Below are 14,655 nucleotides of genomic sequence, written 5' to 3'. Positions count from 1 at the left end.
AAAATCCAGATCACTGTTCCTTTCAAACTCGTAAATTAGACTGAGGTGTTTGAGGTTCTGTTTTTCCCTTTCTTTGAAGCACTTACAAAGATAAACATTTTATTTTTCCTGAAGAATGGTAACCACACTGAAAAGGGCACACAAAATGTTGTGTTACCACTTCAATGACATGGTCTGCACAACGTGAAATGTTACCGGGGACAATTTGTGTTCTAGTTCCTTGTTGATTTATTCTAAAACACACATTTACTTCTTTTGTACTTGATCTCTGTGAAAAAAAGTCCTCAGAGCTATGAAGTTAGGAACAGCAGCTTATTTTGAATTGAGAACATGTGCCTTCAAGTTTGCTTATTGTTCTCCAATTTGTTGCTTCATATTTATCCAGAACTTCTGACTGTTATGTGACATACCTTCCATGTCTACATTAATTTTAAATCTCTACATTTTTTTAGCATCAATTATACACAAAAAATTGATCCACTACTGTCAAGGGTATTCACGTATTACATGTTCATAATTCTACCAAAGCTATTGATGAACGTTAACTACTCATGGCAAATTACAGAGAGAAGATAAAAACCAATTGCTGCAACAAAAATGTTTTGTTATGCTAAACAACAAACAACATTACTGGAAAAATAATTTGGTTTCAGTTAAAGCTTTTGTTCACTTCCTTGATTTATGTGCCTGTTTGTTATTGCTAAGCAAATAAAAACGTTATGAAGTAGATGGTTTGGAGTTTGAAAGATAAAAGGCATTTAAGTAATGTATCTTGATTTGAGACTTGACTAATGTTATGATCTATAAAAAAAACAGTATTTACCAAAAATTACTCTCTAACAATTGGTCACTAAGCCAGTACTTTCCAATTTTAATATTCTCTCAGGGAGAGTACTGTTATTAAATTTGCAAGTATTTCTCTCCACCCACTGCAGAATCACAGAATGGTTGAGGGTGCCTGACCATCATCTAATCCAACCCTCCTGCCAAGCAGGATCAACAATGAGAGGTACCAACACTCTTCTTGATAACTGCTGTTAGCATTTTATTTCTAAACACTTCCTCCTTAGAAGAGCATTTTGTATCAATGCAAGATAAATACTACTAGCCTATTAGCACACTGCTTCAGGATACACCATATACTTCAAGGGCTTGTCTGGTATGAACATGACCAAGCTTAGTTCTTCAAATGAAAAAAAATGAGAAAGATTTAGGAAAAGCGGTATACTGAAGGATAGGACACTAAATTGGGATGTTCAGAACCTTTGCAACTTTAGCATTTGTGCACATATCACTGCTATTTTATTCACTGTATTACTGTAATCGTGTTAATTACTTGCAACTGTTAATAGAAATGAATTTCACAAGAGTATTGTCATCTCCTTGTCAATATACTTTAGAATGTTTCCAGTCTCAACAATTTGGCCAATTAATTGCCAGTGAAATGGGTGCATTGAAAAACAGATTGGTATGTTTTTAATTGATTCTGCAGGTACAATGATCAATAGACCGCTATTTCTCACCAAAGCTACTTTCTGTGTCCCATCTAAGCAGATTTTGAAATAATTCCAAAATGCCTTGTATAAGACTAATGCCTGGCTAATTTTCACTACAAGAAAAATGAGTTATCTTAGAGTTACGGTTCTGGCATAAGAAGGCACCACAGGTTTTGTTTTACTCTAAATCATCTGCAGTTGGATTTGCTGATGCTAAACTTAATTTCCACCACTGAGCCTGGTTGGTGTAAAGGATGCTATCTCTTTTTAAGAGGCAATCTTTACTTGCAAGATCTTGCAGTCTGTACTTGTGAATGCTTCACCAATGCTAAGGAGCTCCTACACAGAGCATTGCTATGTAACGTGCAACAACTTTATCTCCCTTTTGTAGAAGTAAAGTCAAAGGAAAAGAATGAACACCTTAAGATCCCATAGAAAGTCAGTGGCAAAGTTACACATGGAAGCTAGTACAGTGTCACTAGGCTTTTAATAGCTACCTAAAATGAACTAATTATGAAAATATTTGTTGACATTACAGCTGGTTCTACCATTGCTACTAGTAACTTAATTTTCTTGACACAAAAATTTAGTATTTGAGACAGCTGAATCATTAACCAACAGAGCTGTTTTAGCATCTGGAGAGATAACTAATGCATCTAACACTGTAACATCCAATAAAATAAAAAATATGGGACCACATTAAAAAATACCATCCAAAATGTGTTTTAAATCATGATCAGCTTCCCCATCTAAAGAAAACAGGCTCACCTCCAGTAGACAAGCACAGCAATGAGAAGAATGAGGCACACGAAGGTCAGTGCTGAGACCACAATAAGTGGGATGATCCATTCCATTTTACCAGGAGAAGGTCTCGTGGCCATGCTGGAGCTGTTCTTGTCAGCTGTGCATTAAACACATAATAAAGATAATTATTAAGTGTAAACAGAGTTACTATATGGAAATATGTATAAGCAAAACAAATAACTTGTGCATTTTACATGTTATGAGCAAACACTCGGAGCAAAGATCTTCTAATTGCAGGATGGGATTCCATTTGTCTTTAGTCTGAAACATTAGAGCACAAAAGTATGGTGTTTATTGCCTCATACGGCTTAGATTTTACTGCTGCCTGTAATTACAGTCTCATGCACAATTTTAGGACTCTATCTCACAAGCACCTATTATCAGATGTGGAGGACCCTGCCAAGTCATTCCACCACAGCAGCAAAGTAAATGTTTTGCACCATCATCAGTGTTTGCAGGTAAATGCACCCTGTTTCTCAACACTGCAGGACAACCCTGTTTGCAAAGCTCAGCATAATACTCCGCTTCAGAAATAAATTTCTTGGTAACTATCTTCAAATAAAAAATCCTCAACATGCTGGGTGTCATGTCACATCATTTGCTGAATTGTCACAATCTGGTGAGTTACTGCATACGAAAGCACTTTTTAGCATATGGATTGTCAAGATGGATGGATGAATGAATGAATAGTATGTGTTGTAACTGACAGAAGAAATTGTTATGCGGCAGCTTTTGAACAAAATTAAAGTTGGTCAATATATGAGAGCTGGCCGAGTAACTTCATTTTCACTTTTTGCATGTCTCTAATACCATGCCAAAATTACTGTATCATATATAAGATAAATATCTAGGAGTTCTTCAGGTACTAGAACTAATAAGAATAGACCCTGCACCTACACTGTATGTCAAAACCCACCAAAACTGTGCAAATTCAAGACAGCTTGATGAACAGGGATTTTAGATAAGATTTTCAGTTAATCCTGTGTGGACTCAAAGATCCCTGTGAGTCCCTTCCAACTTAGGATATTGTATGATTCTGATGACATGGTAGTCAGACTTTGATTATATACAAAAAATACAGAAGCAGGTTCTGTATTTCATCCATGTTTCCTAAAAAAACAGACAGTAATTGATTAATGACTGTCAACAGGATGTAATGGGAAAGGATTAGTGTAAACAGCTTCTGATTTGAACTGAGGATTGAAACATACACACTTGAATTCTGCTTATTAGACCATCAGGTCCATCCTTACCAATGTGCTTCCTTGCCCTCGTTCGCTATTGTATTATCGTATCTTCTGAAACTGCTGCAAATCCTACCAGAAGAACATAATTGCCTTTTCACCGTAGGCAGGCAAAACACAGATAATTGGAAGTCACCAGATGTCACATAATATGAAGTCATACTCTATTTTAATAGCATTTAGATTATATTCCTCCATAGGCAGGAGTAAAATTCAACTAACACGGAAGTAAAGGTTAATTGTAAATGCTTTCGCCTGACTGCTGCAAACAGCGCAAGGCTGCAGGCTGCTGCAAGCCCAGCAAGAAATCTTTCTAGTTCTAACAACTAGGCTGATGGAGGTAATGCCCTTTAGCAAGCAACCTAAATGAGGTGCTAATCAGAGGGATGTTTGGTGGAAGTGAACGTGCACTGAGTGTAGAACTGATCAAAAGAGAGGTGAGTAGCCACTGGTCTCCAACTTCAGTAAGAACGGCTACCGAGGTTACCAACAGAACCACTGCAGAACAGGCACACGACGTACTTAGAGCACGTGGTGAGCGTTAGTCTTCACAGCATACTAATAATATACTACACACCATTTTCAAGATAGGTTTTTGATTTCCTTGATCAGCAAGGAGTAAGGAAAAGAACAACCCTACAATTAGAGCAAAGGCTTATTCTCTGTATTTATAAAACCTGCAGAAATCGTAAGCCTTGAGGCATTGGTCTTTATCAGTGCATTGCAAATCCTGAAAAAATTAAGTCTGGGAGGTGTTGCTAATCAGAATGGCAAAAAAGACAAAGTAAAAAGCATGCAATGTAATAAATCTTAGTAAGGAGCCAAATGGTCCTACCACTTTACATCTATATGGGTATTACTTCATTTCACACCAAGGACAATATTCTATTCAGTTTTACCTCCACATATTTCAACCCCAAAACGTATGTTTTTGTTTGCATGGAAAGAAAATTAAATTCCATTGTAAGCACAGCATGGGCTAGAGTCCCAGTGCAAGCTATTAAATTCTGCAATGCTCATGATGCTCCTCTTACTCAGTCTACTGTGGAGAACACACTTATCTGACCCTGCCAACTCTGTATACCACAGATGTGAGGATCAGTAAGCGCTCAGTATGCTGAGTGCCAGAATTGCAAATGCCATTCTTGCATGCTGACGGCTGGCCCCGGCTTCCAGTTGGGAATGCCCAAGCAGTGATGTGCTGAAGAAAAACATAAACCATTCCTGTACTGTCTTTGAAGAGAAAGTCTTAGGTGTTTTCCAGTGCTGTAGTAAAGTGTTGAGAGAGGTTAAACAAACCAACACCAATAAAAGTTGTTCTAGAATGACAGCTGGGGCCAGAAGCACAGCAGTACAGCTGGAGTGCTGGCAGGTGTCTCTCGAGTGTCATTGCAAAAGAGCCTAAAAAAAGCACACTGGGTAATGTGGAAAAAAAATGAAGAAAATACACAAAGGACAAATCTGGGCTCTTATATCTTCCTGGTTTTCTCATAACAAAATACTGTACAATAGAAAATACTCAGCATTTTACTCTTTCTTTTCTAAAGTAAGAATGTTGAGGCATGTAGCACCAACAGCATATCCTTGTGACTGTGCCCATGTAACTACTTCAGGGGAAAAAAAAAATAAAAAGCTTAAAAATGGACCAGGAAACTCCATTTTTTTCTAAGAAATGTAAACAGTTTCCAGTGGCATATGCCTTCGTTGAATTAATTCAGTTTGCCTTTTACTGGCTTGGAATACATCCCGGTAGGAAGGAATAAAAATTATTACAGCGTATCTGTTTCAGGAGGTCCCACATGACACCAGCCCAGCATTGCTAAATCAACGTCTACATCTATAAAATCTGCAATGCTTGCTTTCCTGTGAACCACCCATTCAGCAGTGCCATCCAGGTACTGCTTAATGGATGAGGCCCTGGCATGGAGAATATCAGGGAGTACTGGGCAGTGAGGGGTGCTTTGCCAGTGAAACTCCTGCCCAAAGGTCAAGGCATTCTACAGTCTGTGAAATGTACTGTTTTTCTGGATATTCTTGGTAATTGGTTACTGAGAATAGAAACGTGTTTATTTCCCTGAAGTTACACTGCGTGCTATAATAAGCAACCACAGCCTTAATATATAATGTATCTGCCTTTTTCTTTTGAAACTTTCCTTTATCATCCCTTGATATTGCACAAGCCACCAGTACAAAGTTCTGTTTGTTGTACTGTTGCAGATACCGATAACCATGACAATACATGTTCTGCATGCCCAAATAAAACCTCCACGGCAGAATTGTCTCTGTCCCTCTGGTCACTTAAAAGAAAGTCACCTGCTCACCCCTCCTTTGAGTAAACAAAATTACAGGCTTATAGAAAACTATCAGTTAATTCTGGAAAATAATATTGGCCATGTTATTCAACTATGAAAAGGCAAAAATGTATGTTCTTTTAAAAAAGATCACTTTCACACAAGCTCATTTTCTCCCATTTTTTTAAAGGCATTTATGCAGTATTCATACTTAGGAGCTGCACACAACTAAGCACGGCTTTTCGCTGTTTTGTAAACGGATGCCAATCATGTTTAAACCTGATGTCGGATAACTGAGATTCATACTGTTTGCACGCATCAATTTTTTTTTCAGTAATCCAATTCTTTTATACACAAGCCATTTTACTGCTTGCTTCCATAAACTGCCATACAAAATGGCTCATGTGCCACATGAAAATAGAGCCTAATAATCCTTGCTGTGTATGGAGAAAGAAAGAATTACACAGATGTTTAATTATCTTAATGAGGTTACCCCCGAAAGGCTTTCGTAACCTCAGACCTGGCAAAGACTGTTCTAAAAACTAAAATTCACTCTGTTAAAAGTATATGGCTCTCTACACAGCCCTCTCACCAGAGGAACTCAAAACAAGTGGGTGGGCAGTGAGGATGGGAGGACCCCGATGAAGTTTCGATCAAGGTCCTAACACAGGTCTCTGTTTTTAGGCTCTGCTCATGACTCGGGCAAAAGCCCCAGCCAGACATATATTACTTTGCTCACAACAGCCCTTTCTTTATATCCTATCAAGTACAAAGGATCTGTTTAACTGTCTGGCACAACAAACCAAAATTCTGTTGGGTTGTGTCTGTCTAGCCTGATTAAACTGAATCATCCTATTTCCTTTTTTATTTCCTTTTTTTTTTTTTTTTGAGGGGAGGGAGGAGGGGAGAGCATCATTCTAATTGCTGTTTTTCTAATTTTCAGGTTTCAGAGTCATGGACAATGCTGAGCAGCTGCGTGTGTAACAGTTGCAGATCAAAGGTACAATTAGTCTAATGTGGGCAACAAAACAGAGAAAGGGATGATCAGGAAAATGAAAGAGGAGAATGCAAGCAAGCGCTCAGTGACAGAAGAAAATCATTAGCGTTGGCCAATACCACCAGACAAGAAGAGGCCAATGCCATTTGGAAAATAATGACATGGCCTCAGGAGAGGTGTGTGTATGTGTGTGTGAAATAAGCACTAAAAGAAAATGAGCCTTGCTGTACTAATTGGCCTCGCACTTTCCCCGTAATTTCTCATGTGTTCCCTGCTCTCCTCTAATCATCCATACTCGTGAGTACTTCCCCATTCAGTTATCTCCTTACAACTGCTAATTTGATGCTATATAATTAATTTTACAAGTGTACATTGTTATGAAACAATTTTCTACTCTTTAAAATGATTAAACTTTCTACTCACAAAAACATTTTGGAAACCCTGACAGCTATTTAAGAACTGATTTCCCAATGAAAGGATGCATCCAAAATAGTTTCTGCCCTGTATGGGACACAGTAAGCTGCAGCGGCGTTGTTTCAGCTCATTTCAGAAGTGAGTTTCGCCTTTGTTTAACTGTCCTGATCCTCAGGAATTATTTCAGACAATTCTGGCAATATCCTCTTGACTTTGCTAGCTGTTGTCTTGATCTCAGGTTCACCTGGTTGTGGAAAATCTGTAAGTCCTTTTCTCACAGGAAGAGGTCTTGCTTATGCCTGGAGTTTCAATGAACTCAACTTCTTGCATGAGCTAGGTCTGGTCTGTTTTTGTACGAATTACAGATTTCCATATTGCTATGGAAAAAAATTAACCTGAAGAAACCAGTGTCAGGCTTCGTGGTTGTGTTTGGCTTATGGGCCAATTTCTCAGGTGTGGGTTTTGCTGGCAGGAATCTTTGGTGACCCAGATGTAGCCTGGGGGAAAGTTCCTCCATCTGCGTTCCTAAGTCTTCTCACAGTGCTAACAATCCCAAAAGGCCAGCCAGGCCTTACTCAGACACATCTAGTGAAATATTTGGGCAAATTCCTAGTAAAGTAGACCTCAGCTATTCATTGAAGCAGCCCGGAGACAAAAAATGCAAAGAAATGGAGGAAAAACTCATCTGAAGAGACTTTGAAGGACAAGATCCTCACATCTGGTACAGAAAGACTGAGAGCCTCTGTCCCCAAACCAGTAAGCATCTCAAAACCTTCTCAGAGTTGAAAAGTGTTAGCTTTACCCAACCTCTAGGCAAGGAGTTGCCAAAGTTGTGAACAGCCTAGCTTCTCCCCCTTGAAGTGAAGGACAGGGAATGAACCTGTACCTCAGGGAAAGTAGCACAAATGCAATGCAACCTTCTTCTCTGAAGAGCCATTCTTTCCCTTTTGCCACCAAATAGCCTCCTCGGTTCCCTGAAGGATCTGGGAGAGGCTTTTCTGTGAAGCTGAAAATGTGGTACAGCTCCTTCCCTTGTGGGCAGGTATGTAACCAGAGGTTTAACAAAGATTCAACCAAGGTCAGTTTGGGTGAAACAGATGACATTTTCTTATATCTTTTCCCTCAGCTAATGGTGGTTATTTCAGATTTTATTTTCTACACATGGAAGCCAGATGTTTAAGATACAAGGATCTTCAGAAGTTATTCTCCCCCCATATAAGCACGGAAAAACCTAATTTGCAGAGTCCTTTCAAGACCGATCCATCTTTGTGTGCAGTCTTCAGGTAGGGTCACTTCAAGCCTCCAAGCCTGAAAGTGAGCAGAGCTCTTAAAAGAGCCTGTCTGGTAGGAGGCAAAGCTGTATTGAACCACTTTCAGCAATAGCTCTCTGCATGCTAAAAAGAGACAGAAATCACTACAGACTAAGAGGATACAACCAGCAAGTACTTCTTAGCAATATGAACAATATTTCCTCAACTCTTCATTGATTTTTATCTTCTTCATGGAATAAAAACGAATCTAACAACAATCCCTTTGTCAGGAGCTAAGAAGCATGACCAGCTACCCATCTTTCCTTCAATTTACATTAGGCTGAGAATAAGCCATAAGGGCTTTTGCTAGGGCTTATATAAGGGATGTCATATTTGGGCCACTGAAGAATCTGGTGCATGAGAAATCTGGAAGCAGAAAGTAAGACCAACTAAAGACAGCCACTCCAGAGGCAGATTCACCCAGGCAGATTAAACAGTTGGGGTTCAAACCTAAATGGTGCTGAATGCCGACTCTCAGCATTGCAAAGCACAGTGAGGACAAGTTCCCTCCTTCCTGCTAAAAGATTTTTAGGGCAAGTGGCGTGTTGAAAGCTGCCTGACAGGCATCTCACATCACACTTAGTGGGAGCACTGGACTTTGAAGAAGATGGCCGGGTGAGGAATAAGAAAAACAGCAGTGTATTATATATATATATATACACAAATCCTGGTGCAGGTTTCTTGGCTTCGTCATTAATCTGTTCTCTTACAGAACAGTTATGATTCACAGCATTACAGTCAGGTCAGCATTTCTGTAACAAATATTATTAAAGACTGGATTTAGCTTTGTTTTTTAAATTGGTTCTGAGCTATAACTGAGTGCACAATGTCTGCATTTTTGTGTTTGTAAGTGTAGGGAAAAATAAACATTTAATTTTTTTCACAGTATTCTAACTCCAGAGCTGCTTTGATGAAAAAAACACCAAAATTATAAAACAGTCTATAGATTAGCAAAATAAACAATAAAAACATCAAAGAATAAAAACATGCACTATCTTATAAATGCTGTAGTAATATATACAATCACTCAGACAAACTCATTGCCATATCTAAATCCCAGTCCTTACTCTGCAAATAGATCTGTATGAAAGCACTCTGTTTGCTCCTTGCAAATTTTTCCTCACCAGTGCGTAGAGCTTCCCAAGCAGGAATACGTGCATGGACCTTCTGCACAGCGAATTGGGAGCACCAGGGGCATCTGTTTGCATAGGCTTGTGCAGCAAATTCTGACCACACAAGACTTGGTGCACAAGATCACCAGGATATGCCTCCAAAGGTTGTACTTGCTGTGCACATACTGTGGAGTGGGTACATACATCCACAGTTGATGTGTACAGGAGCATCATTAATTCTCATCAAGACAAACATAGCAAACCTGTGAGCTCTGCCTGGCTATTTTTTTTTTTTTTTTCCACAGGGGAAAAAAAAATCACAAGGTAAGCATAGTGCAAAAGGTACTTGGTCTTAAAAGACCAGAGCACGTAGATTTTGCGGTGAGAAATAGACCACCAACATTCCCAAATTTGGGAGAATGTCTCAAAACCAATCAGGGAGAATCCTGCAGATAAGCAAAATTAGCTTAGAGCATACAGAGCAAGCTTCCTATGAAACACCAGCTCTGCAGAGCAACCAACCTTCCAAATTAATTTCAAAACCATACTTCAATGCATTCCCCCCCCCTTAAAAAGGACAACAAAAACAACCACTTCATGTAGCCTTTTCCAAAACATTTTTTCCAAATTTCCTCTTCTAGTAAGAAGAACAAGTAGCACAAATCTGTCCTAATAAAATATCATTCTTTCCTCTCTCTTTCCCCCAGCAATAATTTGTTGGTTTGGTCCTGTGATGACCTGTCTATCGTGGAATCCATGCACCAAAAAATCTATCAACTGGACATCAGTAAGGAATTTGGTTTGTGCAATTTTCCAGCAGTCTTATGCTGGTAAAAACAAGGCCACTCACCTGGGTTAATGGTGATGAATTTGTTATCTGAAGGGTATTCCTCTGGAAACCTGTCATCCTTTGGAGGAGGTTTTCTTGTTGTCTCTGGTCTTTTTGGGATCTTCCCCAGGTAAAGTTCGTTGGTGAATGTTGGCGGCACTTGGGTGGAAGGGAGAGGCTGGGGCTGAGCATCTGCTTCGGTAAAACTCTCCTCAGGGTGTCCAGCCTTGGGGGCAACGTTTTGGTTTGGCTCTTCACCCGATATGGTTTTATTTCCTTCCTCCTCAGCAGTCCGGTTGGGGGAAGCCGTGGCCACACTGGGCTCTGTGCTATTGCGTGCCTCCGTGGCTGCCGTCGCCCTGCTTTTCTCCTTCTTCTCGGCATCCTTTTCATCTTCTTCCTCATGCTCCCTCTCTCCGTCCTCACTTTCACTCTTTTCATCCTTTTCCCCCTCCTCGGCTCCCTCGCTGTCCTTCGTCAGCGCCGAGTCCCGCTCTGGCCCTGGGGAGGCAGCGGCCGCGGCCTCTGTGCTAGCTACCACCGGCCGGCCGGCCTGCTTGCTGGGGGCGGCCGCCGCGGGGAGGCGGGTGGGCCACACGCTGCTGGGGAAGGAGGAGATGCCGCCACCGCTGAATCCCAGCCCCGCCAGCAAGGTGCTGGTCACCACCGAGGCCACGGTGGCCTGGCTGCCACTGGAGGAAGGCCCCATCCCCGTGGCCATGGACACAAAGGAGAAGGGAAGCCCCGAGGAGGTCCATGTGGAGGAGCCAGAACTGATGGGAGCCATGTCGGCTGAGGAGGCAGGAGAGGCCGTGGGCTTGAGGAGGTCAACGACAGCAGAGAGGAAGAAAACACAGCAGAGAGCATCAGCAGGGTCCCCAGTATACTACCTGGGATCAATTTTCTTTGCTTTCCCTCCCTTTCTACACAAATGCAATTCTGCTTTTAAAAACGAAAGACCTAAACCATCGAGACTCAAGGCCAAGCCAGGAATACCATAAGCAACAGAGCCATGCTATGGCAAACACCACTGAGAGGAAACTTGTGTTTGCCATTTCTGAATAATCATTATCTTCAAAAGCCTCTTTATTGTTATCTTTATTTTACAGGGGGACCTTATCCACGCACATCACTGGTGACTTGTGTGTAAAGTGTCCTCTTGGGGTGGGAAAAGATTTAAAGAAGTTTAATGAGTTTAGCTGCATTACTCACATCTCTTTAATCCTCAGAATGCATAAGTTTAAAAATGCAGTATTACATAAGGGCTGTCCCAGAATAAGAGCATTGCTGCCAATGTGTGCATCCATGGCTGGTGGGTCTGCTCTGACAGGGAACTCCGGCTCTTCTCACATGCTTTGTGAGGGCCTTGGATGGTACTATTTCCTAAATTTACCTATCTGAACCTTGGTATATATTTGAAGAACTAGACAAGTAATCCACCTCCTTAAATTACATGTGGAAAAAATGCTGAAGTTCAAACAGTTGTCTAAGGCCAAGGAGTATTTCTGTGCAAGAGCCGGGATCAACATTTCTGCTCAGACCACTTTACTATGTTCCCTCTCCAACTTATTCAAAAATGTCTCACAGTACTGAATTCATCAGCAAGAAGAGTGTTAGGTGGAAATGCACACATCATACAAGGGCACACAAGAGTTAAATAGGTCCTACTAAACCTTGAACAACACCATAAAATGTCTATGCATTTCTGGAACTGAAATCTGTAACTTAACAGTATATCTGTATCTCTCTGCAATTCCCGGTTTCAATCAGGCCATGTAGTTGAAATACTGCAGCAAAACAAGAAAGGCTTTCTCATGTTATTTTTGACCAGCTGCAATCACAGAGAAACAGAGATCTCAAAAGAAAACCTGTGCTTTAAAGATTTCAAGCCAAAACTTTAAATAAGCATCTACACTTTTGGATACTTATCAGCATAAATCCCTAAGGCGTTGTGAGATTTGCTTGTTGCTGGCATGTATGGTCTCAAAGCTGGACTGAGTATTAAAATTTGACAGCAGATTTTATAAGTGTGGAATACCTCTATACATCATTAAACAAACATTAATCATTCAAATTCAAGCTTTGTATGCGTTACTTGCTTACTAGGGAGTATATCAAACTGGAACAGAATAAAACCAGAAGCAATGTACTTATAGCAAATTCAATAGCATGAATACAGTCCATAAATCTGATTGAACAGTTCGGTACACTGAATACAAGAATTTTAGGTTACGGATAGTTTAAGTAACCTCATCAGGCACTTTCAAAACTGAAAGAATGTGTTCCATTTTTACTATAAATGTATCAACATTTCTGATTCTGGAATACAAAAGCCTTTTTCAGTGATTGTTAGTGTCTCACCTGAATTAAAATTAAAACAAAAAGTTTGTTAAGGTTTTATTCACAGAGTAGCAGATAAAGCACTGGATGAATGAAGATGCTGTGCATGAAGCCTGATTCTTGTTGCATAGACTTTTGGTTATACAGTTAATAAAAGCAGTTACGTTTATTTCCACAGTCAGCATTAAGATTAGGTATCCCCTCTAAATGAACTCAATATATAGTTTGGAAGATTTTTTAACACTTGATTCCCCAGTGGTTAAGGCTCTCGGAATGTGAAGCAAGAAAGCCAAAATCCCTTCAATATTTTAGGTAGGTTATGAAACCTTCTGTGGCAGGTTTGAACAACCACCTTCCCAGGAAAGCACAGGCCTGCTGCAGATTTACAACATCGTGCTGCCACCTGGTGGGAACGCTGCCCCAAATTACCAATGCCCATCAGCTCAAGGCAGTGATTTATGACCACAACTTACCACTCCTGTTTTCACAATTCTGGTCCCCTCGAAAATTCGAGTAGTGTTAGCTGAGAAACAAAGAATAACAGCATTTCAGTGGATTGGCAAGAGAGTCAGGAATTGACAGCCATATCACTCTACAATTCTTGCTAAACAATTGCTGAATTTCTACTATTAAACCTGTCAGGAGGGTAAAGAAATTGAGGCCTGTGAACAAACTGGTAACTAACCAAAGACTTGACAGGAAAATGTCAGAGAAGACCTGTTCCATGCAATGAAGTCCAAAACGTGTGCTGATCTCAGTCTGGAGTTAAGGCAACCTTGGTATTACTCACCTAACTTTGCACTTGTGACTAAAGAGAGATTTGTTTGCCTTTATTCAGGCCTGGTAATGCTGATGTTAAGTACACTGCCAGAAAACACATGCTCTCCTTCAAACCCAAGTTGAAAGAAATGTCCTGACTTACACAGGAAGCCAGAGCAGCTGATGATAATAGTTTCTTTCTGTCCTTATGATAATATTATCTTTGTCACTATTTACCTGAAGTACAACTATAATCAAACTCTGAAGAATGTTTTGAAAGCTCAGGTGAATGCTATTTTTAGGTTAGATCCTATGTACAGCCAAAGATTTGGAAAATAAATTCTTTATGGAAGGAAACATAACATTTACTTCCACTGCAGATGTGGGTACCACTTCCACTGTTTTGAACGCTGGGCTAGAGTTCCCAGCCAGTATCTGTCAAAACTGTCAATAAGGATTTACTCCTTTAACTGTAATTAAATAGGCATCACGCTCAAATTCAAAGAATCTTTCCATTCTATCATCTGCTTAAAGAGGCCACAATCAGGAATACACAGGCTTCTGACTTCTGCCTGGCACTTAAACTCCGTAACACTACACTGAGATAAGAGATAAGTAACTAAGAAACTGTGAGCTACATAGGAGATACTGCTTGGATGGGACATTTCTCATCTGATCCCTGCTCTCCCTGCAATGCTGCTAACACCATGGCACATGCCATAGGCACTGGAACACAACTAAATTGTGTCCACAGTTTGATATATTTCAGATGCTAAGGTCTAGAAGGTTAGGATTAAAGCCCGATTTTCCAAAAAAAAAAAAAAAAAAAAAAAAATAATTAAAAAGCCTCTATTATTTATACAGCATCAGACCTAACTAATGTAACTCTTTGCTTCACCATAAGAATTTGAATTTTTAACTCTCTGCTTTTTTTGTTTTCTCATTCCAAGCTTTACACATCTGGAGTGGGATGCAGTGCTCTCAGCAGAGATGAATTTTGCCCTACTTAATAAAAACATTAGCAATAAATTCCCAGGCAGAATCAAACCTTTAGCCCTT

At 40.1% G+C, this 14,655-nt stretch overlaps 1 protein-coding gene across 2 annotated transcripts in view; it reads right to left on the bottom strand.

Annotated features, from left to right (window-relative positions):
* The window catches only part of PTPRG (protein tyrosine phosphatase receptor type G), a 400,862-nt gene that overhangs the window by 67,201 nt on the left and 319,006 nt on the right, over positions 1–14,655 (bottom strand). For both annotated transcript variants that reach the window (XM_035338056.1, XM_035338057.1), the window contains 3 exons: positions 13,311–13,360; positions 10,519–11,314; positions 2,265–2,397 (listed from right to left, as the gene is read on the bottom strand). In XM_035338056.1, the coding sequence (XP_035193947.1) occupies positions 2,265–2,397; positions 10,519–11,314; positions 13,311–13,360 (979 nt within the window). The remainder of the gene's footprint in view (positions 1–2,264; positions 2,398–10,518; positions 11,315–13,310; positions 13,361–14,655) is intronic.

Source organism: Oxyura jamaicensis, chromosome 12 (genome assembly GCF_011077185.1).
Source record: "Oxyura jamaicensis isolate SHBP4307 breed ruddy duck chromosome 12, BPBGC_Ojam_1.0, whole genome shotgun sequence".
NCBI lineage: Eukaryota > Metazoa > Chordata > Aves > Anseriformes > Anatidae > Oxyura > Oxyura jamaicensis.
This window is presented reverse-complemented; position numbering and strand designations above follow the sequence as displayed.